Here is a 21,591-nt window from a genome sequence, read left to right on the forward strand (position 1 = left end):
CTCTTTAGCAGTCACTGTGAAAATACCTTTTCTCCATTTATTTACTCCCTATTCAGCTGCAAATGTCTACTGATTGTTAAAAAGATATATAGTAGGAGCATCAAAGTGCTTGCTGAGGGTGAACATCCACACACTTATGCCTTAAAAAAAAAAACAAAAAAACAAACAAACAAACAAAAAAAACCACCCTAGCAATTAATTCATTCTCTCTCTTCTCCTGTTATGCCAGATGACATTACTAAGAACACTTATCAGTCAGCCCTTTAGTTTAAGTAGTCACAGATGCTGTCTTTGTGCCATTTCGCTTAATGTGAACAGTAACACAGTAACAGGACAAATAAACAATTCTGTATATGCATATAGATAAATATTTCTGTGCATGCATGTATTCGTATTGGAGCTTGTATCATCTGATTTGATACACAATATGCAAGCAAGAATAGTTGATTTTAGTGATGTACGGATAGATATGTACCACCTTTTGACAAAAAACACAAAGTGGCTGTTGTACAGATAATGTGTTTGTGACAGAGGGTGCCCACAATACATGCTGGATGTTGCCTATAATTCCTGCTCCCTCAGCTCCCAGAAAAGTTAGGGAAAACATATGAAAGAATAATGCTGCAGAAGGGCTGTACAGCCCTGTAACTCTTCCCATAGGCCTAATGACAATTTCATGTACATATAAAATTACTATAAATAAAACAGCTGTTTGGTCTCATGCAAATACAGATTTATGCAACTGGAATGTTTGCATGAGAACACATATGGGAAGATAGCAGAGGCAGCTTTGTAATCACAGTGCACAATGTGCACCAGGAGGACTCACCTTGAGCCCTGCAGATATCCAATTAAACAGAAGGGGTAGAGGGAGTCAAAATGACCATGAAGATACAGTGACTGTGTACTGTCTTGAGGGAGACAGTGCAGGATGCTAGCCAGAGTAAATCTAAGAAACACAGAAGGCTTGATCACAGTCCTGGATTTAGCCCCATCTGCAAGATTTTCATCCCACAGCTTCAGTCAGGATCTGCTTAGTAATTGTTTTTATACTGAGGATGCACTGATACACCCACCTAGGATATAATTTAAAACATTCCAGGAAACCCACTTCCTCATTTGAGAAGTCAGTGCATAAAGCTTATTTTACAGAAAATATCACTGCTACAGAAATAGAACACATCACTGAACCCTAAGGCTGGCTTATTTTCTTTAAAAACTGAAGAGAAAAACCTGCCAGTAGTCTTCAGTCTAAGTTACACTGTACAATTACTGGGTTATATCAATGAAGACTAGGTCAAGACTCAGCAGTTATTTTAGTATTTCCTTTGAGTATTTCATGTGTTTTCGTGCACGCGTCACTGTCAAATACTTGGTGTATTTTGGATTTGTTTGATTCTGTATGCAAAGAGCTAATTTGTATGAAAAATATTTTCTTTTGAGAAGTGTCTACACTTCCTAAACTACAGGCCTTAAAGGAAAATCTCTGAAGTAATTGATTATACAGATTCGCATCTCTTGCCAAAAGGAGACTCTATGCGAACAATGAGGTGCATTCTAACATTTCCATAAAGTCACACTTGCTGAGGGGGAACAGTGCACATTTTCCCATTGACTTCAGCTTTGAAAGTTCCATTTCCTGAATGTCTAGAAATGAAAGCCAAGGCAGATTGGAGATCAAACCATTCAAAAAATAATAATAATATTAAAACAAAAAATAATAATAATAATATTAAAAAAATAATAAATCATTTCCAGTCTCCTCACTCATAGGCTTGTTCTATACACGATGCAGCTCTTCTTCACATACCTGCATGAAACAATGCTGCAGAATAAAAGCTGCTCCAAGCTTATTCCATTATATCACTCTTTCATTCTCCGTAGGCATAAAGTATATAACGTTATCTCTAACTGTGAAACTGAACTGCTTTCTGCAATTTTCATTCTCATTAATTTAACACAATTAATGAAAAAGCAGTCCTGTGTATGTATGCAGCAGTAAGAACTCTTCTACTGTAATAAACTGTGGAAAAAAAAAAAAAGAACAAAAAAAACCTTGAGATCCACATATAATCCACCTATTATCAAAGTAGGGTGATTTTTAATATACAAACACTAGACAGCCTTGTGAAATAGCACTTACTTTGTTTTCCAAACATGTTACGAGGAGGTCTGCTTAATAAGTATTTTCAAATTGATTAAAAATGTGTCAAGTCCAGCATGTGAAAATGTTATCATTAAAAAGGTATAAAGCAAGTTGGAGGCATATTCCTTTCCATTTTGAAAAAATAATGGACGGGGAAGCAATATCCTAACCCTGAAGTAATGTATGCATTCATATCAAAATCCATTATTCTACATTGCAGAATTAAAAATAAATAAATAAAGGTGTGAGTATTCAGTTTATGAAAACGAATTGCTGAAAGTGCCACTCTCAAACATAGTCACAGCATCATTCGCTCCATACTGTCCTGCACCTCAAAGAAAGTAGAAATTCCTGCTCAACTAAAATGAAAGGAAGTGCCAGATGGACAGTATAAAGAAAGGACAGAAAACTCGGCACATGGAAAATATCACCAAGCTATCAGTGAGCTAGCAGTGAATCTGCATGGAGTCAGGCTGAATGAGCAAAAGGGGCAATGTTAAATCATGCGACAACCTGCTCTCCATGGGGATGGCTTCACACTGCACCTGCTACACCTCAGCCTTCACTCCTTAAACACTGAGTGCTGACCTTTACTTGAGATAAAGGCTGAAGGAGAGGGCAGGAAAGAGGCTGGCACTTCCAGAGAGGGAAACCAAGACTATGCCTGGCCCGCTGTGGGATATAAAAGAAAAATGGTTGCGACTACTCATGGTAGCAGAAACAGTCAGTTATGAGTTGTTACCATTATCAAATTTTCTGCAATGAGCTCTACTTAACACATGATTTGACAACACTCTCCACTTGTATTTCACATCCTTATGAAAACAAAAGGTGAAAAAATTCAGGACTTAAGGAGTGTTGGATGATATGCCAATTTCCAAGTAACACAACCTGGCTGTGGAAGAGCTGAGACTGAAGCCATCACTCAGCTATGCAGAAAGGCTGGGGAGGCCACTGGCACACCTCCTGTTGCCGATGGGCAGCCACAGAAAGAGACTCCTAAAGCTGGATTGCTCCACTTAAGAGGAATTGCATGTTTTTTAAATAATTGAACAGTAAGCTGTTTTCCTAACCTATCTGTATTCTCTGACTCACAGTAGCAGCAGTCAATTTGCACATAAAAATAGATGAAGACAGTTGGATAAAGTAGCTGTTGACATAGGTCAAGAGCTTGGAAAATTATTGCAGATGCCATTTCACAAACTGCAGGGGTCTAAAGTTGGATAAAAAGTCAATGAATCCAGCAGTGCTAAGTGATGCACTCTTGCTGACTGACAATGTGCTTCTTCAGCAAGGGTCAAAGACAATCCACAATCAAAGCAGTTGTCATAATTACTCTACACATAATCTGAATAAAAGCAACATAAAAAAAAAGTAGATTTTAAGACAGGCTGAGTAGAGAAAGAAAAGCAGAAGAAGAGAGAAGGCTGCAGAGAACACTTCAAATTATTACTTTTGCTGAAAGAAACATATCTTGCACAATTGCAGAGAGATCTACAGCAGCCTGACCTATGGAACAAAGCTGAAATTCAATGCATATTTTTCCATCTCATGGCCACAGAAAAGCCAGGCAGTCCTGATAGGAATTAAGTGGTTTCTACCTGCAGCCCCACACCTACCTATTCTGCTATACAAAAGTAATGCATTACAGCACTCAGGCATACTTCCACATAGCTGAGGTACCACTATCCACAGCTGTGCTTGTGAACAGATCCAAAATGCCAGTTGCCTTTCCTTCATACCCTCCCCATCTCCAGATCTCAGAACTCTTCATGAGCATCAACACAATTCTGACCCCAGCTGTGTGTGGCAATGAAGTCTCTTCTTGCATGTAGAACAAGACTTGGGAGGAGTAAGTAGGGGACAAATGCAAGAGAAAAGGGCACAGCCCAGGCAGGGGCAGCAATACATCTTCTCTGTATTATGAGAGTTCGCTGCCAGTTTATTATGCCAGGAAAGGCAAATAGCACACTGAAATTCTGAAGGAGCACAGAATGTCTGCTGCCAGCCAGGATGTATATCCTACTGGAAAGGCAGGCAACAGTGGAAGTGGCAGAAGCAAAAAGATTCTGTCACATCACTTACAGATCCACATCATCTCTTGTTGGGGAAATCTCTGCACATCTCTTATTCATAGATGTGAATGAATGCAGTAGGTGTAGAGGGAACATTACTGAGGCCTCTGTCCATTTCTCCCACTCTGTGCCACTACAGACTTTTGAGCAGATCACAATTCAGGACGACCATCACACAGAAACTTTGCAGCAGAGCTGAGAATGAGTTACAGGGAGCCAAGAGGCTGCTAGCAGCAGTCCCCAGTACTGGCTGTCCTAGGCAGTGTGTCTCAGGCAGCAGGAGATTCTCCCTCCTGCAGACAGAAGTGCCAAAGCCAGCTCAGATGCTTCTGGTTCTGTTTCTAAGGTAACTCAGCCATGGATAAGTCAGGAAAAATCTTTGCTGTACCAGCTTGAAAGTAACTCTCATGTTTATACAATGCACTTTAATATTTATCACCTTGTTTCGTACAGCTCCCCTCATGACAACTCATGCGTTACATGGTAACATGATTTTTAAGAACAAAATCTACTATAACTGATATGTGCTTACACTGTTATGTATTATCTAAGTATATTGGGTCTTGAGACAGAATAATAATCTGGAATTCCAATACACTGTGAGGATTAGTACAAACATCACTCCAAATGCTAACTGATACATCAAGACTTCATCTAGCCTAGGTCTACAATCATATCTGCTTAATAAAAGGCCAATACCTGGTGCCCCCGGTGGTGCAGTGGTAGCAACACCGGAGGCCCGGGTTCGTATCCCCCCTGTGGCGCAAGTGGTAGAAGTGCCACTCTGCTACACAGGAGGCTCGAATCCTGGGGGTTGGACTCAATGATCTCTAAGGTCCCTTCCAACCCGCACCAGACTATGAGACTATGAGAATACCAAACACAGTATCTACAAGAGAATAAAACTTTAAACTCTGTAAACTAAATTAGCTCTGTAGCCCAACATTTGGCAGTCGATATACCTTGAGGTTTATGCTTCTATTATTGTTATGACAATTATATATATGAAAACAAACAAACAAACAAAAGGTAGAAATTTCTGATGGATTTTTTCTTTCCTCAGGGTAGTCATTACAGCTCTTAACGCAAATGATGTACTTCAGACACCTGCACGTGCTAATTTCAGTTGGCCCTAAATAATTTACAAAATTAATTACCAGGAATACAAATTTCCCGCTGGGTCAAATCCAAACATCGAAAATACCACAGCAGATCCAAAGGTGCAGATCAGTCCACGGTTTGCTGTAACTTCTATCACCACAGATATCCTCTACAAGTTACCAAATATGGTGGGAATTGCTGAGGTGGTATAAGTATTTCAAAATTAAGTGATATATAATACATGAAAGTGTATTATATATCCAATCTCAATCACAGCACACACAGGATGATTTTCTGGAGTAGTCTCCTAACTAGCCAAAATCACCTTTGAAATCATCCCTATGCAATATTGTTTCTCTCTTGTTTTTTTTTGTTTTTTGTTTTTGTTTTTTTGTTTTTTTTTAATGTTTTTTTTTTTTGTTTGTTTGGGGTTTTTTTTGTTTGTTTTTTTTCCTCCTGAACCCACTCTATTCCTAGCATGTAATAAAAAGTGTATGTTTAGAATTTAAAATTGGGTCAAAAATATTTATCTCAAGCCTCAGTTTTAGAGTTCTGAAATATTAAAAATAATAGGGTTCTGTTCTTTATGGAAATATCAGTGACATATTTTGCACCACAACATTTCACTAGATCTTTGGCATTTCAGATGCCTTTGTGGCACAACTTGAGGACTCCACCTACTTCTTTCATGGCCAGCCTGTATGTCTCTTACCCACCTCTTCTAATCAAGAGGGAAGAGTCATTAACATCATCTCCTCCAGCATAAATTATAATGAAAAAAAAAAAAAAAAAGGCAACAAAAAAACCACAAAAACAAACACATACAACAATAAAAAGATACAAATTCTTATACCTTTTAAGACATTGCTCATTTAATCTCTCTTTTCCTCTATTTGTAGATGAAGCTCCAGAGCAACTCCTCCTGTCTTGAACACTTCCAGCTTGCAGCTGGCAGCGAATTTGGGTGCTATGAAAACAGTGATTGCTGGATCTCTTAAACATCATCATCACCTTCTGAAATAATCTGCAGAGCTACTTATGAAAGACATGTGCAGCCAGCCTGAGGAAACGCTGCAGTCCAGACCCCCGGGCAAATGAAAAATGACTGAAGTTTCCTTTCCTACATCCAGTAGGCTGAATGAAAGCAAATGTTTTTTTTTAAACTGAAGTACTATTCCCACACCTCAAGAACTGCTGACAGTAGTTTCAGTGAGGTGGTATCTCTCAGTTTCTTCAAGTCAGACCACATAAAAGCTGGAGGGATACTTGATTAATGAACTTGCTGTTTACTGCTCTTCTTTATTTTAAAACCTTGAGTGAAACAAGGGCAGTATCTTGGCTTTGCAACTCCTTGACAGCTTGACTCCTGTGCACGTTCTGACATGAGAAATGTGCCAAAAGCAGTCACTTAGTTAGGGATTTATTTCTCAATGCTCATAATTCACAACACTCTTCATATTACAGATTGAGAAAAAGAAAATAAATAGCATTTTTTCCATAGCTCTTACTTACGGGACAGAATTTTTAATTGTATATACTACAGCTTTTCAATCTTCAGTCAGACTGCTCACATGAATTTGCAGTATAGTTTGTACAGTCTTGTCAAAATTTCTGTTATCTATGTGTACATCATTTGAAAGCTCATAAAGCTCGCTGCTTTATGAGCTATTACTAGCTGGACTTCTGTTGGGATAAAAAGACTTTAAAATGACCTAACATAAATGTGATTTTTCATGATAACTGGCTATGAAAACTCTTAAGTGTGCAAACATTCATCTTTTGAAATGAAGGTAAACTTTGTTTGATATCATCTGAGATATGCTTTTGCCAGGGCAGACATTTCAGGATCTTCAGATGATGCCTCCTTCAGGTTTCCTTACCAGACTGTATTTAGGTGAGACAAGCAAGGTTGTCCTATGTGTGTACTTAGCAGGGTGGCAAATCCCACTCCTGGCTTCCTGCATTCAAGGCAAGGGATGCATGCTGACACAGCACATACCACAAAAAGCAGCACAGAAATGATTAACAGAAAAATAGATACAGAATGAAATGTTTCCCGAGGTGCTCCTCCTAGATAGGGAAAGGGAAATTTACAAGTGTTCAGATTACAGCATCCAAACATGCATGCAGGCTGCCAAACTGTTGTAAAGGAACAGCAATAGGAAACAGCTACAGGCTGAAGCTAGATAACATCAGATAAAGGAAAAATGGAACAACTGAAAGACTTCTGAAAACCCCACAGTTGGTAACAGTGTTTTGTTGTAATGTTTTCATTAAAATTGTAAGATTTCTAAAAGCTATTTTCTGCTTCAAACAGAAATCAATTCCAGGGAGCCATATGTCATCTGGTCAAAGATGGTTTGACAGGATGACCACAATGTTTCCTTTTGGTCTTACAGACTTTGAGTCTGTTGGCAGAAACAGTTTCTTAGGAACACCCTGGAAAATGGAAACTTGTCTAAAATTCAGAAATTCTGACTTTATTATATTATCATATACAGTTGCTGTAACTGTTATTGAGAAGAGTGGACTCATTCTGAGTTTGGTAAAAGTACTTAAAAATAATTTTTTCATCTGGATCCTTCACAAAAGCAAAAATAAACCTATATTCTGGTCCCCACACTTATTTAGAATTTCAGATAATCACAGTGATGGAATTTACTCCCCCTCAAAAAATGGAAAACATTAATCTAGGTTAAACACAGCTTATACAAGCACCAATCAACACATCAATAGATATGAATGCTTAAAGTGGATTACAGGGAAAGGATTTAGAGTGAGAGTGTTTTATTTTACTAAAATATTGTCTGCATTCATACAGTGCTTTGTGTGACATTGAGATCAAAACATTTTCCTAGAAACACATCCAGAGTGCTCACTATACACGTTCCACTTGCAGAAGTGTGTGCTCTGCTGCCAGTATGATCCTGCTTCATTGCAGGATGAGGAGGCTTGGTGATAGCTGTGTACATCCAAGTCCCAGAGCTTCACATAGGGTATAGCTTCTCTAAGGCACAGTACTGCAGCACAAGTTGGATTAAGGATCTGCTGATGTGAAATACAACATCGAACCAAGGGAAATGACTAGGTTCCAGTGACACTGTCCTTTCAAAATGATCCCGTAAGAACATAGGTTGTTATACACACAAGGTTTGGAGTGGGAGGATTCTTTTTGCTCTGTCTTGGAGAAAGTTGTCTTTCCAGCTCCCTGTACTGCTCTTTATTATCTGCTAATAACTCTTGATACGATAAATGATTTGTGTGTATCATCTTTACTTGTTGTTCACTATGTTGTTCACACCATATCTTGGTGAGGTATTCACCACTGGAATTGAGTGCAATTGTGTTGTCTGACAGAAGCAGGCAGAGAGATACATAAAAATGTTGATGCACTACATCAGGATCATATATTGCTGCCAGAAAGTTTTTCAAATGCATGAGGAAAAAAAGAAAACAAAACACAACTTTAATTTATTTTCTATGAATATCCTGCACTATAGCCAGTCTCATCAGTATCGGATGAAGCTGGATTCCCTCAGGAAACAGTGTGTAAAGGCTGCTCTGTCACATTCCTAGACAGTCTGTTCTGAGATGCTCTTGTCCATAGTGTTTTATTTCAATCCCTCTCTTTCTCTGATCTGGCATTCTGGCATTTGGGCCTGCAGGATCAACTCATTCCAGAACCAAATATGTTCCTCTGGTTCAAAACTAGTATCTGCACTTCCTCCTCTTCTGACTCTAGCTGGTATCCGGCAGTTTTATACTTCAGCAGCCAGAACAGTAATTTGCTATCTCTGCCACTAGTAATGCAAACTGTCTCTAATGACAGCAAAAACACAGTTTGTATAACATGAGACCATTGCAGCTGTCAGAGATGCTGTTTTCCCTGGCAAGCTCCTAGAAGAGAGATTAGAAATGAAAGGACTAATTCTCCATGCTTCTTTTGAAACATTTAGTCACCCTATCACTTATTATCTACAAACCCATTTTGTTATTAAAAAAAAAAAAGGAGGAGAGTACTCCTTTCTTTGGAACTATGAGGAAATTCAAATGTTATTAACACTTAACAACACAGACAGACTATGGATTGACAAGCGTTTTCCTTTATGATCTTCTGCTCTTGCGTGATTATAACTGCTGTGAGGAAACAGTCATCTTGTAGGCTTAAATTGCTCACTCATAAATTCATGAAAAGCAATGTTGTCATCATTAAAGCTGACCAAAATCCTTTCACTGTTCCTGTAATATGCTTTTTTTTTCCTAGGCTTTTTTCTTTCTTAGCATAACATTTACACCTACAAAAACAGAGCTGCACACACCCGTGCGATCTTGCCATATATGCACAGCATACCCCTCATTAAAGGTCTCACTTTGAATGGAGCTAAGCACTCCAGTTCACACAGGGAGAGCTGACCAGGCAGATGTGCGGTTATGCAAGAAAGCAACAGCCATGTGCTTAAAAACCCTAGCAGAGAGTTGCTGAGATGATCTATCCCTGAATGCAAAGATTTTAGAAAGCATTTAGATAAATTAAGGCACACAAGAGAACCTAATGATGCCAATTAAGCTAGCTGCACAGCATGCATGTGTATCCTTTGCAGTCTCAGCAAAAGTCAGTATTCTAGTCTCTGCCCAAGCCAACTGAAGACTACCCAAGCATGATGTACCATACTGCAGTGCATGCTACCCTAGTTGCTTCCTCAGCCTTTGCCCATGCTATGAAACTGTCATGTCCCTGTTGCCAAAGGGTCTTCTGACAAAACAGCAGAGAGACAGAAACTTGCCCTCCTAGCTTTTGTAGTTTTGTTAGCATGCATTCAGCTTCACAATTATGATATTGTCAAAGGTTGTAATATCTAAAGACTATGAAGTAGGAACCAGTGCAAGTATTCACAAAGAAGTATTTAGGCTCTAAGTACATAAAATCTGAAGTTAGGTGTTGTATGAAGGAGCTGGCTGAGGTGGTTGCTGAGCCGCTCTCCATCATATTTGAAAAGTCGTGGCTGTCAGGTGAGGTCCCGGATGATTGGAGGAAGGGTCACGTCACTCCCATTTACAAGAAGGGGAGCAGGGACGACCCGGGTAACTACAGGCCGGTGAGTCTCACCTCTGTGCCTGGGAAGATTATGGAACAGATCCTCCTGGACAACATGCTTGATCACATAAAGAACGAGCATGTGATCCGAGACAGCCAGCATGGCTTCACCAGGGGAAGGTCATGCTTAACTAATCTTGTGGCCTTCTATGATGGAGTGACGGTGTTGGTGGATGAAGGGAAGGCGACCGATGTCATTTACCTGGACCTGAGCAAGGCCTTTGACATGGTCCCCCATCACATCCTCATCTCCAAATTGGAGGGAGGTGGATTTGATGGGTGGACAACTAGATGGATAAGCAATTGGTTGAAAGGCCGCAGACAGAGGGTGGTGGTCAATGGCTCTATGTCCAGGTGGAGGCCGGTAACGAGCGGCGTCCCTCAAGGGTCTGTCTTGGGACCGGTGCTCTTTAACATCTTTATTAATGACATCGATGAGGGAATGGAGTGCACCCTCAGCAAGTTTGCTGACGACACCAAGCTGAGTGGTGCAGTCGATACGGTGGAGGGAACAGATGCCATTCAGAGGGACCTTGACAGGCTGGAAAGCTGGGCTCGGGTGAACCTAATGAGGTTCAACACGGCAAAGTGCAAGGTTTTGCACTTGGGCCGGAAGAACCCCAGGCACCTGTACAGGCTGGGAGGAGTTGTCCTTGAGAGCAGCTCGGCTGAAAAAGACCTAGGGGTCCTGATAGATGAGAAACTTAACATGAGCCAGCAGTGCGCTCTGGCAGCCCGGAAAGCAAATGGGATCCTGGGCTCCATCAGGAGAGGGGTGGTCAGCAGGGATAGGGAGGTGATCGTCCCTCTCTACTCTGCTCTTGTGAGGCCCCATCTGGAGTACTGTGTCCAGGTGTGGAGCCCTCAGTACAAAAAAGATATGGAGATTTTGGAAAGGGTCCAGAGGAGGGCCACAAAGATGATCAGGGGGCTGGAGCACCTCCCCTATGAGGACAGGCTGAGGGAGTTGGGTTTGTTCAGCCTGGAGAAGAGAAGGTTGCGAGGTGACCTCATTGCAGCCTTTCAATACCTGAAGGGAACTTACTCCCAGGAGGGGAGTAAACTCTTCGAAAGGGCTGATAATAGCAGGACTAGGGGAAATGGTTTTAAGTTGAAGGAGGGAAGATTTAGGTTGGATGTTAGGGGAAAGTTCTTTACTAGAAGGGTGGTTAGGTCCTGGAACAGGCTGCCCAGTGAGGTTGTGGATGCCCCGTCCTTGGAGGTGTTCAAGACCAGGTTGGACAGGGCCCTGGGCAACCTGATCTAGTAAATGTGTATGTTTGGTGGCCCTGCTAGGCAGGGGGGTTGGAACTACATGATCCTTGAGGTCCCTTCCAACCCGGGTAATTCTGTGATTCTGTGATTCTGTATGCAATGGAGTTTTTTCTGAATTTGCCCACTGTTGGCACAGCACTGCAGTTCAACTAAAGACTGAATGCACATAGTAACTGTGACCACTATCACATGCACACAGGTTAGATCTAGGTTTCAAGATACCAGAAGGCAGTCTTCCACTGAACTTCTACAGGTAACAATGAAGACACCTATAAAACCGTTTTCCCCGATTTTTCCTCAAATTCAAGAAACTTAAGAGGGATATTTAATTTTTAATCTTAAATCTGACCGATTATGAATGTAGCACTGCATAATAGCCATTTCAGAAGTATTTATTCCCTATATAGCATAGGGAAAGACTTAAAGAACACCCCAGCCTGCTATACAGCAAGTATCCCCTGAGCAATTTTCCTTCTAATGAACACTTCTGTGTAATTTTATAGGTTTTAAATGAAATTCTGTAACACGAGCTAGATTGTAGTTCTGCCACTGATCCTAACTTCTGCTCCACATATTTACTGAAAATATATTTTTACAGACTAACACATGCCTTGAAGCAAAAATGAAGGAGTCCAGATGGCATGCCCCTCAAATTCACCAAGTGCATAGTGGTCAAAGAACAGAATTTCTGAAAACTCAACAGTATTTTTAAACAGCTCTGAGCTAAAATCCAGCTAATCTTAAAAGTCATGAATACTTACATTTAAGACACACATTGCTTTGCAAATTTCAGAATAGTTTGTGCATTTTTTCTTAATAGACTGAACCTCTTGCAAAGCCCTAGGCCATAGCATTTCTTTAATATTTCATTTTATGTTTTGAGTGTTCCTTTTCCAAAATCAGAAGGTCCAAATTCCACAGACTCAAGAGACCAACATGATCTGCCTCATTCAAATGTTCCTGTCTCAGGGGAGTCTAGCTATTTCTTTTAGAGATGGCTGCGCCACTACCTACCTCTTTAGGGTCTGGCATTATTTTTTTTTTCATTGACAATTAAGCACAGAGACTGTAACAACAGATCTACCACAATCTCCATAGACTAGAGATGGAATGGGATATTTGCTGCATGGTCTCACACATTAGGTTTTGACAGTACACTACTGGTCAAAATTATCACCCCACACTTTCCCATTTTCAAACTGGTCTTCCAGTTTCCCAGCCCAACTCAGTACCAGCTTAAGCAAATAACTAAGAGAATAGCAATAGAGCAACATTCTGCTGAATTTACTTTTCATTCCTCAAACCATTTACTACACTAATTAGGAATTGTGCCAGATAAAACCTCTAGACTAATCTCTAACTCTTGCCCAACAGCTAACAATGAGATTGACATTCCCAGAGAGTTCTGTAAAATGACCTTGTCATCAGAAAATTGTTATGTTCTGAAATCTAACATTTCTTTCTAATGCACAAGCAGATAAGGAGCACAGGGAACAAAACCCCTTTGAGGCAGGTGCAATAATTAAGATGAAACTGAAGTAAGTATAGGTAATGAAATAATCTATGTTTAAAAATACTTCAATATTCTTTAAGAGTGGATATTTTCACTTTTCTTTCCTAAAACTATATTACACAGAATTCATATTGGCTTTTTTTCTGCTTTCAGTAGAAGACATCAAAAGGTAATTCCACTAGGTACCTGACGTGATTGTTTCTGAGGGTTTCTTAAGTGCTAATAGAAAAGTCATCTATCATATGAATATTGTAATAGAATTAGACATTAACAAATTTCACAAATAAGCCTCAATCTCTTTTGCATTATGATTAACTTCATTAAATAATTCTCCTTATTGCAGATAAATGAAGTGAAATAATTATTACTCAACAAAATTTGCTAATTGAAGAACCATCAACTCCTGTTAGAGCAGCAGTGGATTTGGCCTGCAGAGCATGGGAACAGCCAAGTATGCAGCACAATTACTTGGTACTATGTGAATGTGCTCTGGATTAAGTCTTTCGTCTTTAGGTTTCTGCCACACAGTGTTTAGCTTTGAGATGGGTTCTCATTATCCACAGGTCAAACATGTCCCATATGCTGAAAAAGAACACCGCATTTTAAGTTGCTATTCCCTAGACATGGCTGGCCTGAAGAGGTCAGTAGTTGGACTAAATAATCTTTACAGGTCCCTTGTAGCTGAACTATTTTATACTGTTTCATTCCTCAGAAAAACAAGGTGTTTCACCTGACTCTCATCGGTACTTACAGTGTTCTGGTGCAGGCAAGGAAGAAACTCACTTTATGATATGGCTACTACTCAACCCTAGTACTGCTCTGGATGCTGGGTTTTGTCGCTATGCTTTTCTCTTCAAGGTCTATTGACATTGCTAAATTGTCCACACTTGCTTACCAATGGAAATCAGCCCGACACTGTCTAGCAGCCTCATAGAGTACAAGAGATTGATTTCTGTTGAAGAAACTTTCCCAAGGATTTTTGCAGGTGGAGAATATGGTAATGTAAGACTAACAAAAAGTACCCCATAGGCACAGATTTCAATAACTACTGCACTAACAAAATACCAACTGTCTCATGCAAACTTTGCAGAAACATGATGAGCTTAGATCAGTGCTAATTATAGAAGGATTTGATTCAGCTGCTCTTCAGTGAGCTGTAACCTTGTATCTCAAAAAGCACCACAAAAGGATCCAAGCTGCATGTCTATTCGCTCATGTTTACATGAAACTTTCTAACGCTCTGGACACAGGTATCAAATGGAAATGTTCCTGCGCCCTCTCACACATTTTGATTCTGTTCATGTTCTAACTTACCGGCAATTGGCTCCTTGAAACACCAAGTCTGATTCTTGATTTTGACTAGGCTAAAGCAACACTCACATCAAAGCTCTTTCAGGTAGCTAGCTAAAGAGTCTGCAGTGGTAAATACTGCATTACTTACCAACTAGCTTAAGCTCCCCAGTTAAACTCTACATGTGGAAGTCAGCATGACAGCACCTACTGTAGAATTGGTTCTTTGACCTCTTGAGTGCTAATGCAGATTACAACTACCTAGGCAGACACCAGTAACTCACCTGGTCCCAGTGTTTAACTCTTATGTTGCTCTGTTTGGCCAACAAAACCTTTCCCATTAACAGCATTCTTATCAAGAGCTTCTCAAAGATTTCAGTCCAAGAAGTCTGTCTATTAAAACCTGGGATTTTAGTATGATAATAAAATCCTTCATTCCTGCTGAAGTTTGCATCTTCTATATAAAACACAAATAATTTGAAGTTTTCTCCTTAGTCAACCTCATACTCCAATCTCAGCACATTCACACTCATGAACAACTGGAAATCACAATTTGATGATGAACATTGAAAATCTTGGCCCTCTTCTTGATTTGCACTAAACATTCTAATCCAGTGATCAAATGTGTTGCTGCTCAAGAGAGGCTCTACAAGCAGTGGCACTTTCTTTTATTCTTTACCAAAGCAAGACCATAACCCTATGGTGAAATCCATCCTTTCTCCATCTCTTTAGCCATCAAGCTCCTGCACCAAACCAAGGTATTATTTAGCAGAGTGAACTGGCACAACCCCTTCTACACAGCCTTATGGTGAAACATTTACTCCTGGCTTCTCCCACTGTGCTCCCCTCTGCCCCCATTAATAACCACAATGTTCTACCAGTATTAAGGGTAGGATTCTGCTTTTACTGTTTACCCTCTGAGGGCTGCCCAGACAGCTTGTTGTTGGCTCCTCAGAGATATGCCTGCTAATGTTTTACATGCTGCCACCACAAGTTCTACTGAGCTCATGATGGCAAAGGTAAAACACTCTAAAAGCTTTGTTTCACCAGGTCATACAGAACTACTCTGCACATGGCTCGGTGAGACCAGGTGTACTACATTTGTAGGTACCTGTAGCAATCTTTCCACCAGGTACTCTGATCCTGGAGCAGTGGTGACAAAGGAGTGACACTTCTGCACAATACATTTCAGGCATGATAACTGAAATTGATGGCTTTACTGCTTATTTCAATGAAAATGAGACTGGAAATCCTTCACTTCCAAAGGATGAGGGAATCTGCATCAGCAACTAGGAGTTAAACTCAAAATAAACCTACCTGAAATAAAATTAAAAAATAATAGTAAAGTAAGATGTCATCTTGGTTCATACCAACAAACACTAATGCCCTAAAATGATTTCCCCATTAGTAAGTATGTTATTTTATTGGAAGTTGAATTACTATTTTTGGACTTTGCCCTTCACTAGAAACTCTTCATCTCACATAATAGTTTCTTGTATGAAAAGACAGCCTTTGCATGTGTCCTGTCCATTTAACTTCCACATATTGCTGTTATGAGCAAGGTGTTTCAAGTATACTATTTCATCAAAGCTGTAATTTCTTCAGCAACAGAAAAACTCCGCTGGAGTTTCTGCATGCTTTGTATTCATATAAAGCTTGACTTATACAGCCAGGTTGCGATTCTACTTTCACACCTCCATTTCACTCAGTGCATCATCACTTCACCACTAGTGCAAACCCAGAGGTGCATCACATTTTTTCATTCCTTCCCTTGGAAATGCTAAATTTAGTTTGATATCAGGAGAGAGCCAACCAGCAATAAACTCACCTATTCCATATCTGAATGAGAGCTTCAAGATACTTTTCAGTTATGCACTGACTAGGTCTGTCTTCTCCACCCTGCTTCAGTCCTGCTCCCTTTGTTTCACAAATCACCAAAACAACTTCACTGAACAAATTCTATGGAGCTAAAAAAAGGCTCTCAATTCACTGCATGGTGCTTTCAGTGACCCCTTCCAAAGGCCAAGCACAGACATCACATCAGCTGGAGAGACCAGAAGCCTCTGGTAGTAGATTTCATTGAGTGCTTCACTTGGCTTTGACAAATAGCTCTAATCTTTGTCCTGACAATGACTATTCTTGGCTTTTCTAACAACATGTAGAAAACACCATGCAATCATAAACAAGAATAGAAAAGATCCTGTGGAGATAGCTATATTCCAAATTTTCTACTTGACCATCTATGTTATGAACATTAAAGCCTCGCTAACACATCTGTTCTTAGAACTCTCCGATCATTTCACCTCTAAGCGGCAACCTACAGTATTTCTAGGTAAAGACATGGCTGATAGTAGTCAAAATCATGTTACACCTCACATCCTTTATCTTTTCATCTAAATGCAAAGTAATGTTCATTTAAGGCTGAGACAATTGACAAAATGTGCAATATACACACCTTCAGTTTATGTTCCCTGATCGACATATTCATACAGTTTATAATAGTGTCAAGATTCCTTTCTAGAAGAAAGATCAAGCCAAAGATCATCAAAGCAATTCATTAAATGAAAGCAGCATTTTACATTACCTATGTATATTATCAATATATCCTATATATCCATTTATCTTCCCTCTCATGGTCAGACAGTGAAATCAAACACAAGCCACATAAGCAGTTTAGAAATGCCAAATATCAAAATGCTTCCACTAGTACAGGTAACTTAAGCAAGGAATTTCCCCTCGATAAAAATTCCATCATTTGAAATTTCCTAAAGTAGCAAATAAATGATTCACATCTAAAGCAAGCACAGAGCAAGCAGTTGTGTGTACATACTACACAGAGATTATAAGCATTAAGTAAACTATCATTAAATGATTTGGAAAGTACACAAACCTTAATGTTTCCTTATTCACAAATACACATGCCATCTAATCTGCTGCAAATATTGGCATTAGATACAGTGACAATCATAAATATAAAAGCACATAATACCAGTACTTTAATGTTCACAAAGCCATGCGATGTGCCTTTTTTAAGATCACACCTTTTGTTTTCAAAAGGTCCATAAAAAGCTTATACAATATAATTGAGTTTCCAGTCTACTTCAATAAAGTGTTACATGCATAAACTGACTTTAGGCCTACAAATACATGTCCATATTTGACATGTCTATGGCTGCACAATAATTTCCAAGTGCGAAGTCAGTGGAGCAATGAAAAGGTGAATACCAAACGTGTTACTAGACCATGGTATCAGACCATCAGCTTCTTTTTGGTTATAGAATCATATACAGGGCTGACTACCCTGCACAGCCCTCACTAGTGTTTCTCAGTATTGCAGTGATATTTAACAACAATTCAGAAATTGGACAGAAAGACTTCTGTACATGCAGCAGCACAGAGTATAGAAACAAGACCTAAATGCTAAAGCACGGAAGATGCTGGAAAATAAACTATGGCCCTGTTTCTGTGCTGTGCCGAGCCACAGAATTCCTCTCAGTTTTGGCCACAGAAAGCAGGGCCAGATACCATTGCCACAGAGGGGTGTAACAGTAAAAAGTTGTGGTGGTACACGCATGTGAACTTGTATGTATGTAAATTGCTGAACCTTTGTGAGCATGGGAAACAGCATGGGCTGATGAAGATGTGAACACTTTCCCTTCCTCTTGCAGCATCACCTGTTGCAAGTGCAGTGCTGTCTGAAGGATGAGTCCATCTTGGCACTCATAGGAACAGATACATACAGCAGTCAAACAGTCTATTATTTTTTAATTAAATCAAGTAGATCTTAAAATTATGATCAGTTTGAACTACCAAAAAACACCACAGAAAAGATTTTCCTTATATTAATCCCTCATACTGAACAAGAAGAGCAGGAAAAAAATGAGAAACTCTCTTCTAAACATTGACACCATCCTATATTGCTCATCTTCACCTCAATTTGTTTTACAGAGTCACACATGTGCTCTGGCAGAAAAGCAAAGCACAGTGATCAGTGCATTAAGAAAATTCCTATACTGCTACATGAACATGTTTGACATTATCATCCAAGAATAGCACATTCTTGATAGCATGGTATTGTCTTCACTACATTTTAATTGGAAGCAGAACATCAGCAAACAGATAATGTGTCAGTTCTTGTAATGCTATATGCCATTCAGGTAAACATCTCATGGTATGATATTTCGTATAAAATATGCAAAGGCTTTTCCCTCTGACACATAGGTGTATTTTCTTACCTTTGGTTCCATTGAAATGAAGCTGTGGGTACCTCTACTTGAGAGAACTGACCTTTTAATTGTTTTACTATGGTAAAAGTGGTAGTAATCCTTCAGCGTTCCAATCTGTAAGGGGAGAGATGAAAAAAAGAGAGGGAGATTTAATTTATGGAAAGCGGTTTTCTGTTTTTCATTTTTAAAGGTCCATAAATTATGCAATTTCCTGCTGTGCTGAAATGTTACTTGAACCCAGTGATCATCTTTCAAAAGAAGGACATATGATATGAAATGGATGGAGTGTCCTTGAGGCATTAACAGCATAACCAAAGATTATAATTGAGCTGCTTAGTCTGTCCGTATCTACCTTCTTAATGTTTAATTTATATGCAGTATTTTAAGTAATTCTGTATCAATCTATATCCAAACTGTCTTCAAATGGCAAGTATAAAAATCATAAAATGACCATACTGTCATTAAAAAGCATTCCATCCAGTTTGCTGCAGTAGCTGTACTGTAAAATGCACTAAATTTGGTTATTTATGTAATTAACTTACAAAAAGCATGTTCACAGCATCAGACTACACAAGCATGGGATCCTTTCTTGGCCAAAGGTGGTCAAAGAAGAAGTAGAATAAAGAAAGGTGGAAATGTTGACCTCATAAGATAGTGACTACTATTTTGATATAAGATAGTGACTGACTATTTTTTATATATCTGTTTGAAGTACAGAATCAAATCAGGCAAACTTGTAAATTTCACAAGAATACAGTATCTCTTATTCATCCTACCATCACACAGTGACAGTACAAATATTAAACACTGACAGACTAGACAATTTGAAGAAGAAATTTCCCCACCAATCTCATCAACATAGGAAAAACTCATAACATGAAACTTTAGTTTCAGAGACCTATAAAAAAACATTCAGAACACACATCACTCTGAAAGTAATGCCTCCTATTTATCGCCATGGAAACTACAACAGATACAAAGAGAACAATAGCACAAGAACAAATTCTCACAACACAATATAGTCACCACCATTGGCTATATACTTTCATCAGCCATGAACAAGAGAATGCATGATGCACTCATAAACATCTGCACTGGTGGAGGTGACCCACTGTTTCACAGCTATTATGACAACATCATTGCTACGAAAATGTTGCCTATCCAGACCAACTTTCACTGAGCTCTCATCCACCACTTGGTCTCCAAAAAAGTTCAGCAAGCATCATTGAATGTCAGTGGGAGCCATTTTTGCTTTGTTCAGCAATACATCTAAGCTTCATACACACTTCCACGTCAGACATCATTTTGTCATACTGCCCCTCTACTGCCTTCTGCCACATGACAACAAAACGTAACAGAATATTGGTGAAAAGGTTCAATTTCTACTGCCATACCACCAACATCCACCTCTAATAATGTGGGCCAAGATAATAAAATAGGAGGCATTACTTTAGGAGCAACCCTCACATTTAGGGAGAACTACTCATCAAGTTGTGAAATTTCACCTTCTATTGAACTGTAAATCTTGAAAGATGAGGAATAATTTAGTCAAAACTTTTTTAATGGTGAACAAAAAAAGGAACAACAGAGCTTACTGTTGTTTCAAGTTAAAAAATGAAGCACCTTAAGCTAACTGTCTTGGCTTTACAAATAAACCATCAAAAAAGAAAGAGCAACAACGATTCCATATTTTAAATTTTTATCTGCAGGAATACACATATAGGAAATCTGGTTGTTTAACATTAAATGTTCAAGGAGAACTGTATACAAGCCACTGAAGAGCTCCAAAAATATGCTTTTAAGACTGTCAGAAAATAAAAACCATGAGAAAACAAAAGTAAAACTAAGAAATACTGACAGGTACTTTTGTTATCACAAAAGACTTGTATATTTTATCTTAAAGATGTAAGTGTTACTGAGAATGAAAGGAGAATCAGGATCATACTCATCACTGTTCAGTTGATACAACAGTATCTCCCTTTCAGAAAGAATATTTTATGTTTTGTCTAAGTCCAATTTCAAAACGTTCAGTTAAAACAAGTCGGTTTATCACAAATTAAATATGAATTGGTTTGACTAAGACTAAATTAAATACATTAGCATCGGAATACTAATCTCCATGCTGTCTTCTATCTGAAAAGGCAATTCAAGCTTAAGTGGTGTCAATCTGTCTCATGGCAAAGCCTGGTCTCATATCTACTTAAGCACAACTGTGATTAAAGCTTCTTAAAACATACATGGGGAAGCTTTCTCATGGATATCTCAAAAAGATGAAGCATCCAAGGACTGCTGAGGTCATCCACACATGGTCCACTGTGAACTAAAGTCTGTTGCAAGTGCCACAGCAGGTAGAAGTTCTCTGTCCGCACACCAGCATACTCCTCTGGTGACATAAGGAACCACACAGCCCAAGTTGCAGAAGGTAAAGGTAGTGACTGGGAGAATGAAGAACACTCACTATAGAAGACCATCAGTTTGAAGACTATTTCAAGAAGCTGAATGTGTGCAAGCCTATATGAACTGACAAGATACATTTGAGGGTCCTGAGGGAAGTTGTGAATGAAGCTGTTAAGCCACTATCTATCATTTTTGAGAAGCTATGGCAGTCCAGGGAAGTGCTTACTGACTAGAAAAGGGGACACATAATACCAGTTCTTACAAAGGCAAAAAAAAAAAGGCCCTAGGGAACTACAGTCCAATAAGCGTCACCTCTACATCCAGCAAGATAGTAGATTCTCCTCAAAACAAGCATGCTAAACCATGAGGAAAACCAGAGAGGTGCCTGACAACAGCCAACACAGCTCCACTAAGGGCAAATTGCCTCACAAATGTGGAGTTACAGTGTTGGTGGAAAAGGGAAGATCAACTGA

At 39.3% G+C, this 21,591-nt stretch overlaps 1 protein-coding gene across 3 annotated transcripts in view; it reads right to left on the reverse strand.

Moving 5' to 3' along the window:
• The window catches only part of PCSK5 (proprotein convertase subtilisin/kexin type 5), a 246,399-nt gene that overhangs the window by 201,163 nt on the left and 23,645 nt on the right, over positions 1–21,591 (reverse strand). For all 3 annotated transcript variants that reach the window (XM_015849157.3, XM_085529930.1, XM_015849159.3), the window contains exon 2: positions 18,731–18,835. In XM_015849157.3, coding sequence (XP_015704643.2) covers positions 18,731–18,835 — 105 coding nt within the window. The remainder of the gene's footprint in view (positions 1–18,730; positions 18,836–21,591) is intronic.

The sequence above is a fragment of the Coturnix japonica genome, chromosome Z (genome assembly GCF_054131305.1).
Source record: "Coturnix japonica strain WE chromosome Z, WE-NBRP24, whole genome shotgun sequence".
NCBI lineage: Eukaryota > Metazoa > Chordata > Aves > Galliformes > Phasianidae > Coturnix > Coturnix japonica.